This window comes from Eublepharis macularius, chromosome 9 (assembly GCF_028583425.1).
Source record: "Eublepharis macularius isolate TG4126 chromosome 9, MPM_Emac_v1.0, whole genome shotgun sequence".
NCBI lineage: Eukaryota > Metazoa > Chordata > Lepidosauria > Squamata > Eublepharidae > Eublepharis > Eublepharis macularius.
In genome coordinates, this window is record NC_072798.1 from 78310284 (window position 1) to 78324366 (window position 14083).

At 43.5% G+C, this 14083-nt stretch overlaps 1 protein-coding gene across 1 annotated transcript in view; it reads left to right on the forward strand.

Moving 5' to 3' along the window:
- The first annotated feature begins 357 nt into the window (after nt 1-357).
- CFTR (CF transmembrane conductance regulator) overlaps nt 358-14083 on the forward strand; it is a 118830-nt gene continuing 105104 nt past the window's right edge. Inside the window, exon 1 of the mRNA XM_054988978.1 lies at nt 358-411. Coding sequence (XP_054844953.1) covers nt 359-411 — 53 coding nt within the window. The 5' untranslated portion in view covers nt 358. The remainder of the gene's footprint in view (nt 412-14083) is intronic.

Here is a 14083-nt window from a genome sequence, read left to right on the forward strand (position 1 = left end):
CGCACGGAAGGGGCGCCGCTGGAGAGGCCGCTGAGGCGAGGCGAGGCGAGGCGCTGCTCCGGCAGCCGCAGCCGCAGCCTGGCTCCTTACGGGAGAATGCGGATCCCCGTGAGGCGGAGTTCAGGGCGGGTAGCCGAAGGCAGGTTTATGAAGCAGGGCAAATTTGCAGAGGCGGGGAGAGGTGGCAGGGGAAGGAGGGAGGCGGTGACATCAGAGCGCAGAAGGTACAAACAGCGCGGACTTCACTTGGGGGCAAGCAGAGTTTAAACGGCGCGGTCCGGGCGAGGCAAGCGCCTGCCTTTGGTTTGGTTTCCCCCCACCCGCCCCTTTCCCCGCCTGCGCCCCGGCCGCAGAAATCATGCAGAGGTCGCCTCTGGAGAAAGCGAACGTCTTCTCCAAACTTTTCTTCAGGTAAGCGGCCGCCGTCGGAGCGGGCACGTGCTGCCGGGCCGGGTGGGCGAGAGGGAGGAGAGCGCGCGCGCCGGCGAGGGCGGGGAGGGATGCGCTTGAAGTTCGGGCGGGAAAGCCGCGCGCGGCCTTTGGGCAGCGCGTGCTCCGAAGGGGCCGCCTTCGCCCCTGGGTGCCCTGGAGGGCCGGCGAGCCCCAGGGCGCTGGCTCTGCTTCTCTGGAGGGAGGCGGTTGGGTTCCCCCGCTCGAAGCCTGAAGTGGCGGGGGACCGGCTCCAAGCGAGCGGGGAGGTTTGGAGCGCGGGGCTCGCCCCTCTGCTTAGCAGGCAGGGAAGCTCAGCCGAGAATGCCTCCTTGGCAAATAGCATCGCGCTGCCCCCTGAGGCGCCAGTAATGAGTCCTGACAACCGCTGGCAAAGGGAGAGGGCGATGGAGGCTTGTTCCAGGGGGAGGACCGCTCGCCGCCCCCGATCGCTCCTCCGCAAAGAGCTCCAGCCCACCTCAGGCGCGGGGCGCATAAGTTTCGCCTTCAAACCCGACAAACGAATTGGGAACAGTTCATCATCCGAGTAACCTTTGGCAGGCAGATTGCTTTTCGCTCGTTTGCGGAATCTGCTGGTTGCACATTCCAGGACAGGCTGCCCGATAGATAATCCTGAGAATGCATCGCTGGGGCGGCAGGTATATTCCGACAAATTCACCCTTCCCTTCCTATCGCTGAGCACAGCAAACACCTCGTCCAAACCCTCCCGCGCAAGGCTCGTAGACCTAAACCGCTCAATTCTATGCAAGGTTTACATGAAAAGAGTAGCAGCAGAGCGTGCTCTCAAGTCATAGCTGGCTTATGGTAACCCTGGCGGGAGTTTTCATGGCAAGAGACTAAGGGAGGTGGTTTGCCATTGCCTGCCTACATGAAAGTAAGCGCTCCTGAATTTGGTAAATGAGCAAGCGCAAAGTAAATCCCATGGTCATTTCCTTTGTTGGTGGTGGGGAAACCCCCAAAGCAGTTGACAGAAACTCCAGCTCAGGGCCAAAGCAAATTTTGCAATTGGAGATCTGATCAGTTTTTTACCCCCTGTGTGTACATTTAAACAAGCAGAAGCTACAGAACCTCCTATTGGACTGGGACTGTGTAATCCTTATTCCATTTGCCTGACTCCCCGCCCCCCCATTGCCTTTCAGAAGTATGCAAACAGACATCATAAAGATCCCACCTCACTGGGGGAGGGGGTGAAGTGCAGAAAGATGCTGCTTGACTCCCTTTGTCAGTTATTTTCGGTTCAAAATTGCATGATCTGGGGTGGGAGAATACAGGGGAAAAGTTACTTCTTGATGTCCTGCTCATTTTGCACTGCTTATGAAGGGTGGCGACCTAATGGCAGGATAATGCCAAGGTACAGCATGTTTCTAGAGGGCACATTTATATGATAACAATCTTGATGAACTCAAAACAGCTATCATCCCCAGTTCTGTACTCACACAATTACAGATTAAAATCACTACTCCTTACATAAACATGTATTGAAGAAAAAGGGAAAATATCTTTAATGTACTACCACACTTGCATAATACAGGGATGTCTACAATGTGTTATGATCTCAATTGGAGAGTATTCAGACTCCTCCCCAATCTTCTTGATGGAAAGTGTAGATGTATTCGCTGTTAATACTTGATGGCAAGGGATACAACACCAAGAAAAAAAAAACCTAGGAATGTGGCTGCTTATGCAGACATTTGGGTTTCCTTATGTCTGCGAGTATAGAGGGAAGAAGGTGGGGATTCTCTATTCCTATTTTTAGGAGTGACCCTGTGATAATCTGAGGCAAACCCTGCACAAGGGTTGTCCTCTCCATTATCATGAAAGTTCATATCTTTGCTGTGGAATCCTAAATAGAGTTGCTCAAGTCTAAACCCATTGATTTCAATAGGTTTAGGCTGGAGTAACTCTGTTTAGGATTACAGTGTTAATTGCCCACTGGAATTACCAGTGTAAGAAACTTTTCTCCTTTCATCCTCAGAGTTGAAACTCAGTCTAATAAATGGTATTTATTTTAGAACATATAGATACAAAGTCCTAAAACAGGGAAGACACTGTAGAGAATGAACATTACTGTTACGAAACATCGTTCTAAGTCAAGTACCCCACATATTTCCAACACAAGAAAAGGAGGTTAAAAAAAGATTACTTGCAGGCTACAGCATGATTTTTTATCATTATACCAAGCTATAATGAATTCACATAATAAACATTAAGAAATAAAAACTCAATTTGTCAATGACTGTACTTTATCAGTTTCTTAAGACAGTGACAGGATGTAAAAAGTACTATATCCTTTTTAAAGACATTTATTAACTTCACATATACCCCACCTTTCTCCACAGTGATCAAAAGTGGCTTTCGTCATTCTATACTTCATTTAATTTCTTCAGCAGGCTGCAGTTATATCTCTCTCACATTTCCCTGTTATCACAAATTTAGAAGCATTTCCACTGGTAATAGAGAATCCACATGGGAGTTTTGTACGCCCTTTCCTCCATTCGTGGCCATTTCCCCTACATTCTTCTACCACCCTGCCACTGAAGGGATTTTTCTGGCTTTTAAAAAAAACCTGGTAACTGCCAGGGTTCCCTAGCTTTCATTAAAATCTAGCACTTGTTGTGGCAGAGAAATAAGGGGAAAGGTGTTATCACCAGAATGAAAAAAAAGATAGGGACTTTAAAAAAAAATTGAGAACTCAGGAACTGGTACATTGTGGCAATGGAACATCATAATGTAATGCTATAGCAATCTTACAGTTACCATTTTTTAAAGAAAAGCATTCTAGTGGCTCAGGGGAAACTAGCATCAACAGAGCCAATGTGATGTACCCGTCTTGGGTTCTGAAATGCTTGTAAAAAAGGTATATAACTTTTAAGTATTTTAAATAAATAAGTACTCCAAAAATGCTGCTCTGTTTTGGATGTCAAACAAGAGTAAAACCACTATGTGGAAGTAACCACAGTCCTAAGAAATTATGACTTTGGTTTCAGATAATAACAGTAGCCTCAGATATTTTCTAGTCATTACTCTCAAACCTTAAAACATTAAGAGTGGACAAGACAGCATGCCCATTCTCTTTTCAGCCTTTTTTGTTTATATTAAACAAGTTTTCAGTCCATCATGGGTGGGCTGAGGTGTGGCTGGATAAAACCAGTCTGATGATTAAAAACCATCTTAAAACCAGTCTGACTCCATGCAGGTATCGATTTCAGGCTGCACAAGGGATGATAGCTGGAGCATCTCTTTCTGTATCCCAAATTCAGCAGCAGCAACCTTTATTGGCATTACATCCATGTTAACAAAAACACTTGAAGCAGCCAGAGCTCAGTCTACAAACATATCCCAAATTCCCAGTATCCAAGGAAGCTTCATTTGAAAGGAGGAAGTGGAAGGAGAACTCCTTGACTCCAAATTGCTATTTGAAGGTGTCTTTCTGATCTTGTTTTAGGAACTTGTTCTAAAATTTTGTTCCTTTGATCATTAAACACATTTTTATTTAAAATATATTAGAAGTTTAATATGTACTATTGGCAATTCACAGATATAATTTTAATTCTTAATCATTATTATTACAGCACTCAGTGATTAATATTTTATTAATAATGGGCATACATAACCTTTGAAAAACTTTCCCATAACGCTACCCTGTAAAAGCTATCAAATATGCTTCTCACTTTCCTTTTTTCTAAGCCAGACACTGAAAGAATTTCTCTTAACTTATGATTCCCACATTAATTTGTTTGTTGGTTGAACTTGTCATTCTCAAACATGCATAACCCTTGCTGGATGCAATATTACAAATGACATCTGTCTGTCTGTCTGTCTGTCTGCACTTAGAAAGCATCTTCAAGACAGCTAACAGAAAGGATAATAAAATAACATCACAACAGACCATCATAAAAAGAATAAAATACAAGAACACTGAATAAAACATACTAGCAATGCTATCCTAACCAGCGTTATACCGTTTAGGGACTTCAATGGACTTAGAAGGGTGTAACTTTTCTTATACTGTAAGCATGGTAAAAGTTCTAAAACAACATTAAATCTGGCAGAATAAAAATGATGTAACATTGTGCTTGAAGGAAAACAGATCTGATGTCTTTTTGGAGATTATTTTACTGACTCCACCACAAAGAAGGCAGAGATACCCAAATCTCCGCTAACAGCCAGGACATCCAGACCAGGACCTAAGAAGATTTCAGAGCCTGGACAAGTTCATGTGAGATCAGATAAGGCTCTATTGCAGTGATTATAGTAATCACGAATAAGTAACTAGTCTGATAGTTTGCTTTACTGTAAGGTTATATGGCAGATGAATTACATTTGTGATCTTGCCCCATGACCCACAACAATCCCACTTAAATTTAAGAACTCATCTAATAGTGGGAAGCCTCAATGGATCACATTCTGTTTCATCTTGATAGTTTTGATGCAGGTTGTCAGTGCTGGCGTTGGGGTGAAAGCAGCAATACATAAAGGACAGATCTAGCAACACTGCTGATAACTAGTGCTCGGTGCAATTGTGCAGCTGCTAATGGGATGGATGGGGATGAGATGGGTATTTGCCCTGACGGCTGCTAGGAGGGTTCTTATTTGGTAAAGGATCTGCTGCAGTCGTTGTGGTACAAGGCTGCTCCAGACCCACTCCCTTGCAGAAATGAAAGTGGAAAGGGCAAGTTTGCTGCAGCATGTCCAAAGGAAGAGCCACCCAGTCTGACGGGGCAGTCCTTGGCATGCAGAGTTGGGAGTGGGGTGGAGGAAACACATTTAAGAGTCAGTGGACAGAGGCAGCATGGACAGGGAGCAGCCCACGGGTCTCTTGGAAGAATCCGTTTTTTGCGGAGGAGTTCACAAAAAGATCCTTGGACCTTCATTGAAGCAGCCGGTCTAAGTGATCCCAAATAACCCTGTCCTCTAGTACACCACCAGCAAAACTCTCTTCTCTAGAGCCCCTGTAATCCTCCAAGGCCTCACCCACTGGCCCTCTAGCAGCCTCCTGCTGCCAGCATGCTCTCCGTACAGGATTAGCATGGCTTCTAGGAGGAACTTTGGCCATTGGCCTCCTGTCCCTATTGCAGCAGCCTCATTCTACTTCTGTCACACTTTCCCCTCCAGAAGGCATCACAGGGCAAGTGAGGCAAGCAGCATTTCTCAGAGGTGCCTCTCCTGCCTCTGTCCCCTAGCATGGCAGTCTTATTCTGCCTCTGGGGTGTGCTCCCTTGAGGCAAACTAAGCTTGTAAGAGGCGCCTCAGCTGCACCTGTCCCCTAGTGTGGCACCTTTATTCTGTCGTTGACATGAGCTCCTCTCTGGAGCAGTGCAGGTAAAGTTGATTGAGTGGTCCACCTGAGACATCAATTAGTATGGTGAAGGGGCAATCCTCAGACCAGAGAGCTGAGGGCTCACAGCCTGGGGCAGTATTCCTTGAGGGATGCCATTATCCTTGACCCATGGAACTCATGCATAGAGGAAAAGGACATAGCATACCTCCCTTAAGCAATGAAATGCTTAGCTAGGAGGAGACTGAGATGTACATGGTTGATGCCTCAAGGCTTGGAGCCAGGGTGTCCTTACCCATAAAGTCTGGGATGTGCAGTCAGGGGTGGGGCTGACTCTTCTGCAGCCGGCATTGCAACTAATTACAGAAGGGCTTAACACATGGACACTGCGGATCCCTTGTTGAATGTAAAATTAAAATAAATTTGGCTCTTTTATTGTCCCACCTAATGTTGTTGACTCTACTTATTCCACATCTGTCAGCAAACCACGGTTTGCTCTACTATAGGGGAATGTATAGGAGAAGTTTCAGATTGTTTATGTATCAATTTTCCCTTTGATTAAAAAGCATGTAAGAAAAGGCTGTTTTTTTCTAGAAATGACAGGGATTATCATTCATTCTTGTGAGGAAAATAGGCAGTTATGTAGTCTCTGTTAGTATAGAATGAAACTTAAAAAGTGTCATAGTGTAATATGCTGAAGGTCATTCATGAACTGTTTGAAACAATTGTGCCAAAATTTGAAGGTAAGATTCTAATCAGAAGATTTCTAGTGATAAGTGTATTAGTCATTATCATACTTTTCAGCTAGCTGATGACAGCAATACTTTTGCTTGCAGATTTGTGGACGGAATTCTTTGCATGCATGGTTTTCACTAAAACCAACAGAGAATGTTTCTCATAGCTAGATAGTGTAGGCAATGTGTTTCCATTTTTTTTTTCATAATTTAAAATCATGGGGTTGGATCCATCCAGCTTTTTCATGCAATCTTACCTAATTGCCCTACTTACTTCATCCCCATCTGACATGGCTGTTATCCATTCGGGTCCCATGATGCCCAGCATAACGGTTTTGGTGGCCATAGGGGACCATCCCTTCTCTTTTTCACCACGGGAAAAACGTTAGTTGGGTCCATTCCATGCTGTTACGTATCCAACATCCCAAACTGATTTATCAGGTCCAAGTTTGTCTATTTCACTTACCAATGGCTTTATAAGGACCCCAGTGGAAGTCCATTTCTGTTTGGCTAGCTGAGATTTTTTAAATTGGAAATGTCAGGCATTTGGGAATATGTGCATTGCCATTCAGTACCCACTGAGAGTCTCTCTGCACAAGCTACTGGGGCGCATATCTGTCACGTGTCAGGAGATGCAGTGTTAGCCAGGAAGCATAGTTTTGAAAGACAGAGCCAACGGAGATCACTTCAAAGGTGATGGATTCTCTCACAGCCTTTCGCCACCTCTGGCATGCCAGATTGTCTCCCCTTCCAGAGCTTTTACCCTTCTGCCCTCACTGCTTTAAACTTTTAATTAACCGAGCCTTGACAGGGCAAAAGCTCCAGAAGGGGAGATGCCAGAAGTGGAGGAGGGCTGTGAGAGAATCCCTCCCTCCCGAGCAATCTATGCTTCCCAGCTAACATTGCGTCTCCCGATATGTGAAAAACACGTCAAAAGTATTGTGTAGAGATACTCTGAGCTATGCTAGAAAATTATCAAGAAAGCTAAGGAGAACAAAGTTTATTACGCTTAAAATAGTGTAACTTTCAATCTAAACCATCTGAGTGATAGATTATATTATATCTAAATCATTAGATAGGCAGAGATATAGGAGGATCTCCCAGTGTTTGGAATGCAGTCCTAGAATACTATCTAGCCAAATGAGAACTATTCCAAGGTAAAAAAAGAATACCTAGGGGTAAATGATATGAAATACAACACATAAAAGTTTAGCAGTGGAATCCTAAAGAGAGTTACACCCTTCAATGTCCTTTGAAGTCAGTGGGCTGGATTGCATTGTAAGGACCCCCCCCCTACTTAGAGCATTTTAGAGGTCAAATAAAGTAAACTTCATTTAATATTTTGTAGTAATAACATGCATCATAAACATTTGTTTGGTTAGAGAGATCTCTTCACGTACATATTTTTCATTACAACAGGTTAGGGTCATTAACATTATTTTAGGAGAAAAGTATAGCCTGCAAAATATTTAGATAACATTCATAATTAAAAATTAACTAATATAAATGTTACATTTTCAAAGGAGGAGAAAAAAAATCACAAATGCGATCCAGGTTTTTCTGTTGAATAATTCTCATTAAGATTAGCTGTTAGGATCCTGGAGTTTCAAGTGGAACATTGATTATTCCTTTCTATAAAGGGCATAGCCTGAGCTATCACAGCTAAAGCTTTTCATTGTCAAATAGCACTCGACAGAAAGCATGGATATGTATCGAGAGAGAGAGACAGACAGAGAAAGGAAAAATGTTATCTGTATTTGCTTTTACCTTAGCTCTTTACTACTGGCTTATTGCACAGTTTGCCTGAACCCAGTTTGGTTTAAACAAGTGTTAAAATCAGATTCAGTAACTATTACTTTTGAGATTCTCATGGAAACTACTTTAACGTTACATTAAAGACACTAGGATTCAAAGTGATAGCTTTTGCTTATCTATGCAGAAGTAGAGAACAGCAGGATTTGCCTGTATCTGCAGAAGGGAGCTTTGACTCTCAAAAGTTTATACTCTGAAAATCTTGTTGGTCTCTAAGGTGCCACTGGACTCAAATTCTGCTGTTCTACTGCAGACCAACATAGCTACCTACCTGAAACAAAATAGACAGTGTCTCTTTCATGTAACCATTCATATGAAAAGGATCATAATGCTATCTTGTTTGGTCCATCATCCACCACTCTGTCATAGAGCATCCTGCAAATCCAGACTATAGTGTCACAAGGAGACAAATGGTGAACTGCAAGAGGTGCTCACAAGGCTCATGGGGAACTAATTTTTTCACTTACTTATGGCAAGGGGGTACAATTTGCCATCATAAAATGCTCCATGAAATGGAGATAATGCAAATATTACCAAGGCAGAAAGATCAATAGCTTCACTTACCACTCTTCAATCAGCATATGTTGACTGAATATGAGCAAAGATAACAGCTGTCCTGGTTCAAACCTATAGACTTTGGCAAGATTGCCATTGAAAAAGTGCTTTGATGAAGCATGTTGCCATAACCTATAGTAGGGCTTTTTTTCTGGGAAAAGAGGTGGTGGAACTCGGGGTTGCCAGCCCAAGGGGCAACTCTTGGTGGGAGATGGTGCCCCTGGTACCACATGTGCGCGCGCAAAGTGAGTGCACGTTCCCAAGGCCAATGATGTCACTTTGGGTCAGCTGGAACAAGGGGGGAGTTGTAAAAAGTTTAAATTGCCCTTGGTGAAAATGGTCACATGGCTGGTGGCCCCGCCCCCTGATCTCCAGGCAGAGGGAAGTTTAGATTGCCCTCCACGCAGGACGCCCACGGGAGCAGGACGCCTAGGGAGAAAGTAGCAGCTGCCTGCCCCCAAACGAGAGCAGGCTTGTGACTGGAGGAACGATTTGTAAAAGCTGCTGCTGCAGCTGGCTTTCTCTGGCTCTTTAGGCAGCAATTCTAACAGAGAGGGGAAGGACACTGGGACTTCAGTTCCCAGGAAAACTTGCAAAAACGATCAAGTGTTGTCCACGTGAAAAAAGTCACTTGTAGCTTGGCTCTCAGTTGACACTGTTTATTTAAAAATTGGGGAAATTGTCTGGTGGGGGGGAGGGGAAAGGCATATGTCCCAATCCTGAATGACTGTGGTCCCAATATAAACTGGACCTAAGTATGCTTGGCAATTAAGCTTTGAGCCCAGAACTTCTAGAGTATGTCTGATTGATAGGGCCCAGGGCTGTCATGTGAGGTACAAAGGTGTAATGTGGGAATTGGCTCCTGTGCTGCTTTTTGCAGTTAAAAAATGTGTCTGGGTATCCAGTCACAGATTCCCCCAGTGCAGGGCTTTTTTCCCACTGGAACGCAGTGGAACGGAATTCCGGAACCTCTTGAAAATGGTCACATGGCTGGTGGCCCCGCCCCCTGATCTCCAGAGAGAGAGGAGTTGAGATTGCCCTCTGCAAGCGGCACAGAGGGCAATCTAAACTCCTTCTGTCTGGAGATCAGGGGGCAGGGCCACCAGCCATGTAACCATTTTCGCCGAGGGCAACCCACTGAGTTCCACCACCTATTTTCTCAGAAAAAAAGCCCTGCCCCAGTGTTATATCTCTATATGCAATTCTGGGTTGGATCTTACGTGTTCAAAAAAAGTTAGTAGGTCAGGCAGCTTAGAATGAGAAAGTAGCCAGCAAACCTTCCCTCTCACCACTCATAGGCTTGGATCCAGAGATGCACAAGTGGAACTCAGTGCAGTTCTGCTTTTGCAAGGTCGTGGGCAATGCCTAGTGCTTTCCTCCCTATATTATTACAGTGCGGAGAAACTGATTGCACAAAACCTTGCAAGTAGAGTTTTATGTTTCCCCTTGTGCAAGAGCTCCAGGTCAAGTGGAAATTTCGTGCTGGATCTAACTCATAATTTAGAACTCAGATGAGAGAATTTTCATCTTTTTAAATTCCAGATGATTGGAATTTCTTAGCAGTTTTCATAACACTGTCCTCAAACTTTTTACAGTACTCACCTAGAATCAAGTTTCAAATCAAGATGGGACACAATAACAGTTTCGTTATATTTTGTTTCTGTACTAGGCACAGGATCATCTTGATGAGTGATTCCACACACGTTAGATAATGCACTTACAATCCTCTTTATAGATCATTTGGAACGGATTTTTTTGTGTGTGGAACAAAAAATCCACCTCAAACGATTGATAAAGTGCATTGAAAGTGCATTATCCAACATGTTCGGAATCAGCCAAAGAAAGGGTAAGCTAGAACACTGGCTATGTTACCTACCCAGTTATTTTCGTTTTTGGTACGCTTCTTCTGACAGCTATTTATGCACATTGTATGAAGTTTTTTTAAAAAAAGCTCTGCTTATCAATTGATTGTATTTATAAACAATCTTTCTGTCATGGCACTTGGTGTGCTTTACCTTTAAAATATAAGAAAGCAATATAACAAGTAGGATTTGTCTCATGGCATTGGCACTCTCTTTAGGAGCGCTCTCTTTTGGAGCACTGAGCACTTCCAGGTTTTTTCTTGCATTCGAGGCCTGCAGGTCTCTCAGAAGGTGGAAGATGGCTCAGATGGGTAACCGCCACTGAATTCCTTTCGGTAGTTGATGCTGATGGCATGAGCTCCTAATCGTGACCAGCACTTCTCTAGTCTTTCATTCAGGTTACATAGGTCTATGAGTAGTTTGAGGGAAGATTTGTAAGGGGCTGTTCAAACTGAATTTTCTCGGTCCATTTGAGGTCTCTTCAGGAGTTGATGTCATGAGTTCCGTGGCCTGGGATTGTCTTTTTTATTTCTCCCTCAGAATGCACAACGTTCAGAGGCTTAAGAGAAAGCGTCTTGATTGAATTCCCCCCCCCTTTTTTTGGTCTCTCTTATTTAGGGCATGACCTCTCTGGCCATCCTCTCAGGGCTCACAGTCTTCTCAGTAGCTTTTTAACACACAGTAGCATGAGGAAAGAATTGTTGCTGATAAAACAAAAGAATCACAACTGCAAAAAGTAAGATACAAACCTACAGAAAGAGCTCAAGGCTTAAAACATGGATCAGTTTGTGTATGTAGGATGGAAGCTGAGGAAACATGAAGCAAGTAGCTCTGATAAGACATTCCTTCAGACAGTGGTAAAGGGAGGAAATGGTTCAAAGAAAAAAACATACCTATAAAACAAAGAAAAGCAAAGTTAAGACAATATCCCATGTACGTGAGCCTTGTATCATTCTTACGGGATATATTTTGTTACCAGGCAATGAAAAGAAGAGGAGGAACCTGTTTTCCTTCTTTTTCCTATATAACAGCCTTACTCCCTGCTAAGTTCTCTGAGTTGCGTCTATAATGACATCCCTAGGCAGAAGCAAGACAGTACTAAGTTTCCTCTATGAAAGGTTTCTCTAAAAGGCTAGGGAGTCATCTCAGTCATCTTTAATTTAAGGCATTAAAGACCACGAGTTTCCCATTCCTTCATTTTTTTGTTTAAAAATGTATTTGCCTGTACTATAACAGTTGAGAACTTGAAATTAGCAACTGCGCTACTGATACTTGTAATTCTCACAGTCAGGGCTTTTATTCTGGGAAAAGAGGTGGCGGAACTCAGTGGGTTGCCAGCACAGGGGGCAACTCTTGGCGGGAGGTGGTACCCCTCATACCACATGTGTGTGTGCAAAGTGCACACATGCTCCCAGGGCCAATGATGTCACTTTGGGTCAGCTGGAACAAGCGGGGTGTTTTTAAAAGTTTCAGTTGCCCTTGGTGAAAATGGTCACATGGTTGGTGGCCCCACCCCCTGATCTCCAGACAGAGGGGAGTTTAGATTGCCCTCCATGCCGCTGGAGCGGCGCGGAGGGCAATCTAAACTCCCCTCTGTCTGGAGATCAGGGGGGGCACCAACCATGTGACCATTTTCAAGAGGTTCCGGAACTCCGTTCCACCGCGTTCCAGCTGAAAAAAAGCCCTGCTCACAGTGAAGAAAGCAAGAAGATAGTTTTGTTCTCTGTCACCAGAGTAAGTTATCCAATATCCTAATCTAACCCATCTGTAAACCAGATTTATGACTGATTTACATCATCATATTACAAAACACTCAGGGTGCATCAATGACTCTCCCTTTTATATGATTTTATTGTGGCTTATTCACGTATTTACAGTGCACTTGCTCTATAACAACAACAACAAAAAGGCCAACTGATTCTTCTTTTGAAGTCGGAACTGTAGGTGCCAAATAACACCTAAAGGAGAACAGCACTAGAACTTGCTTATAATACTTGACATTTATATAGTGCTTTTTCTAGATGCTTGAAGTACTTTCACAATAGCTCTTAAAGCAGACCAAGGGGAAGAGGAGAGGTTTTAAAAGGACATGCTCCCCCCCCTTTAAAACTTCTAATAATAACCTGGGGAGCCCAGTTTTGATTAGTGAAACTGAGCAGGGGTTGAAGGATTAAATCTCTTCTTCTCACGCAGTCCCAATCCAAATGGTAGCTGTATGCCTGTATAATTTACCTTTAACAGACTGATGGAGATCCATTATCTCTATCATGCCTATTTTGACCCTTATTATCCTTATACTATAGATTATATTATTACTATATACTTAACTCCAACTGAGAAAATTGCATAGTGGGCAGAAAAAGGGAAAGATCACAGCCATCAGTACCACTAGCTTAGGACATCTGTTGAGTAACTATCCTTCACTAATTACATTGTACCAAGCTGGCTGCCCTTTAGCAATGCACACTTTCTAGAACTCCGGGAGGAAAGCAAGAATTCTTACTAAGATACCTGATTATGATCACAGAGTTTAATCAGACCCAATGCTAGAGAGATACTTTAAGAAAATTCTTAAATAAGTGGAATGTCAGAGATGTGGCATGATCTACAGGCCCCTCTTGGTGTTTAGTATCTTGTAATCATATGCCACAGTCTTCTCTTGAGATCCTAATTGGTTTTATCCTTCTTTAATATTTTCACTGAATAACTTATACAAAGAATTTACAGAGAGTATCATTTTGGATGTGAACGATTGCCCTTCACCAGGGAAACCTACATTTCTTTAATCAAATTCAGTTTGGCACAGAAATTAACTTGGTGCTAACAACATGTTTGTAACTATTCCTGAACAGATTACTGAATATGTATTATTGGGATAGTGCAGGAAAGAAGCATTTCCGTGTAGAGCCTATAAGTTAGATTTGTGTACGCAGGGCTTTTTTCTGGGAAAAGAGGTGGTGGAACTCAAGACCGCACAATGATGTCACTTTGGGTCAGCTGGAACAAGGGGGGAGTTTTTTAAAGTTTAAATTGCCCTCGGCGAAAATGGCCACATGGCTGGTGGCCCTGCCCCCTGATCTCCAGACAGAGACGCGGAGCGCAATCTAAACTCCCCTCTGTCTGTAGATCAGGGGGCAGAGCCACCGGCCATGTGACCATTTTCAAGAGATGCCGGAACTCCGTTCCACCGTGTTCCTGCTGGAAAAAAGCCCTGTGAGTACGTATCAATGGCAAACTTCCTGTACAACACCATTTTAGAGCAGAGTTGCAGTGATGTCAGAAACATCCTCTGGGATTCACACAGCGCATGAAATGCTTTACTAGGATGAGGCAAGAGTCAGAGTGTTCATTTTGGTTTTTCTTCAGACTGACAAAATACTGTTACATTGGAA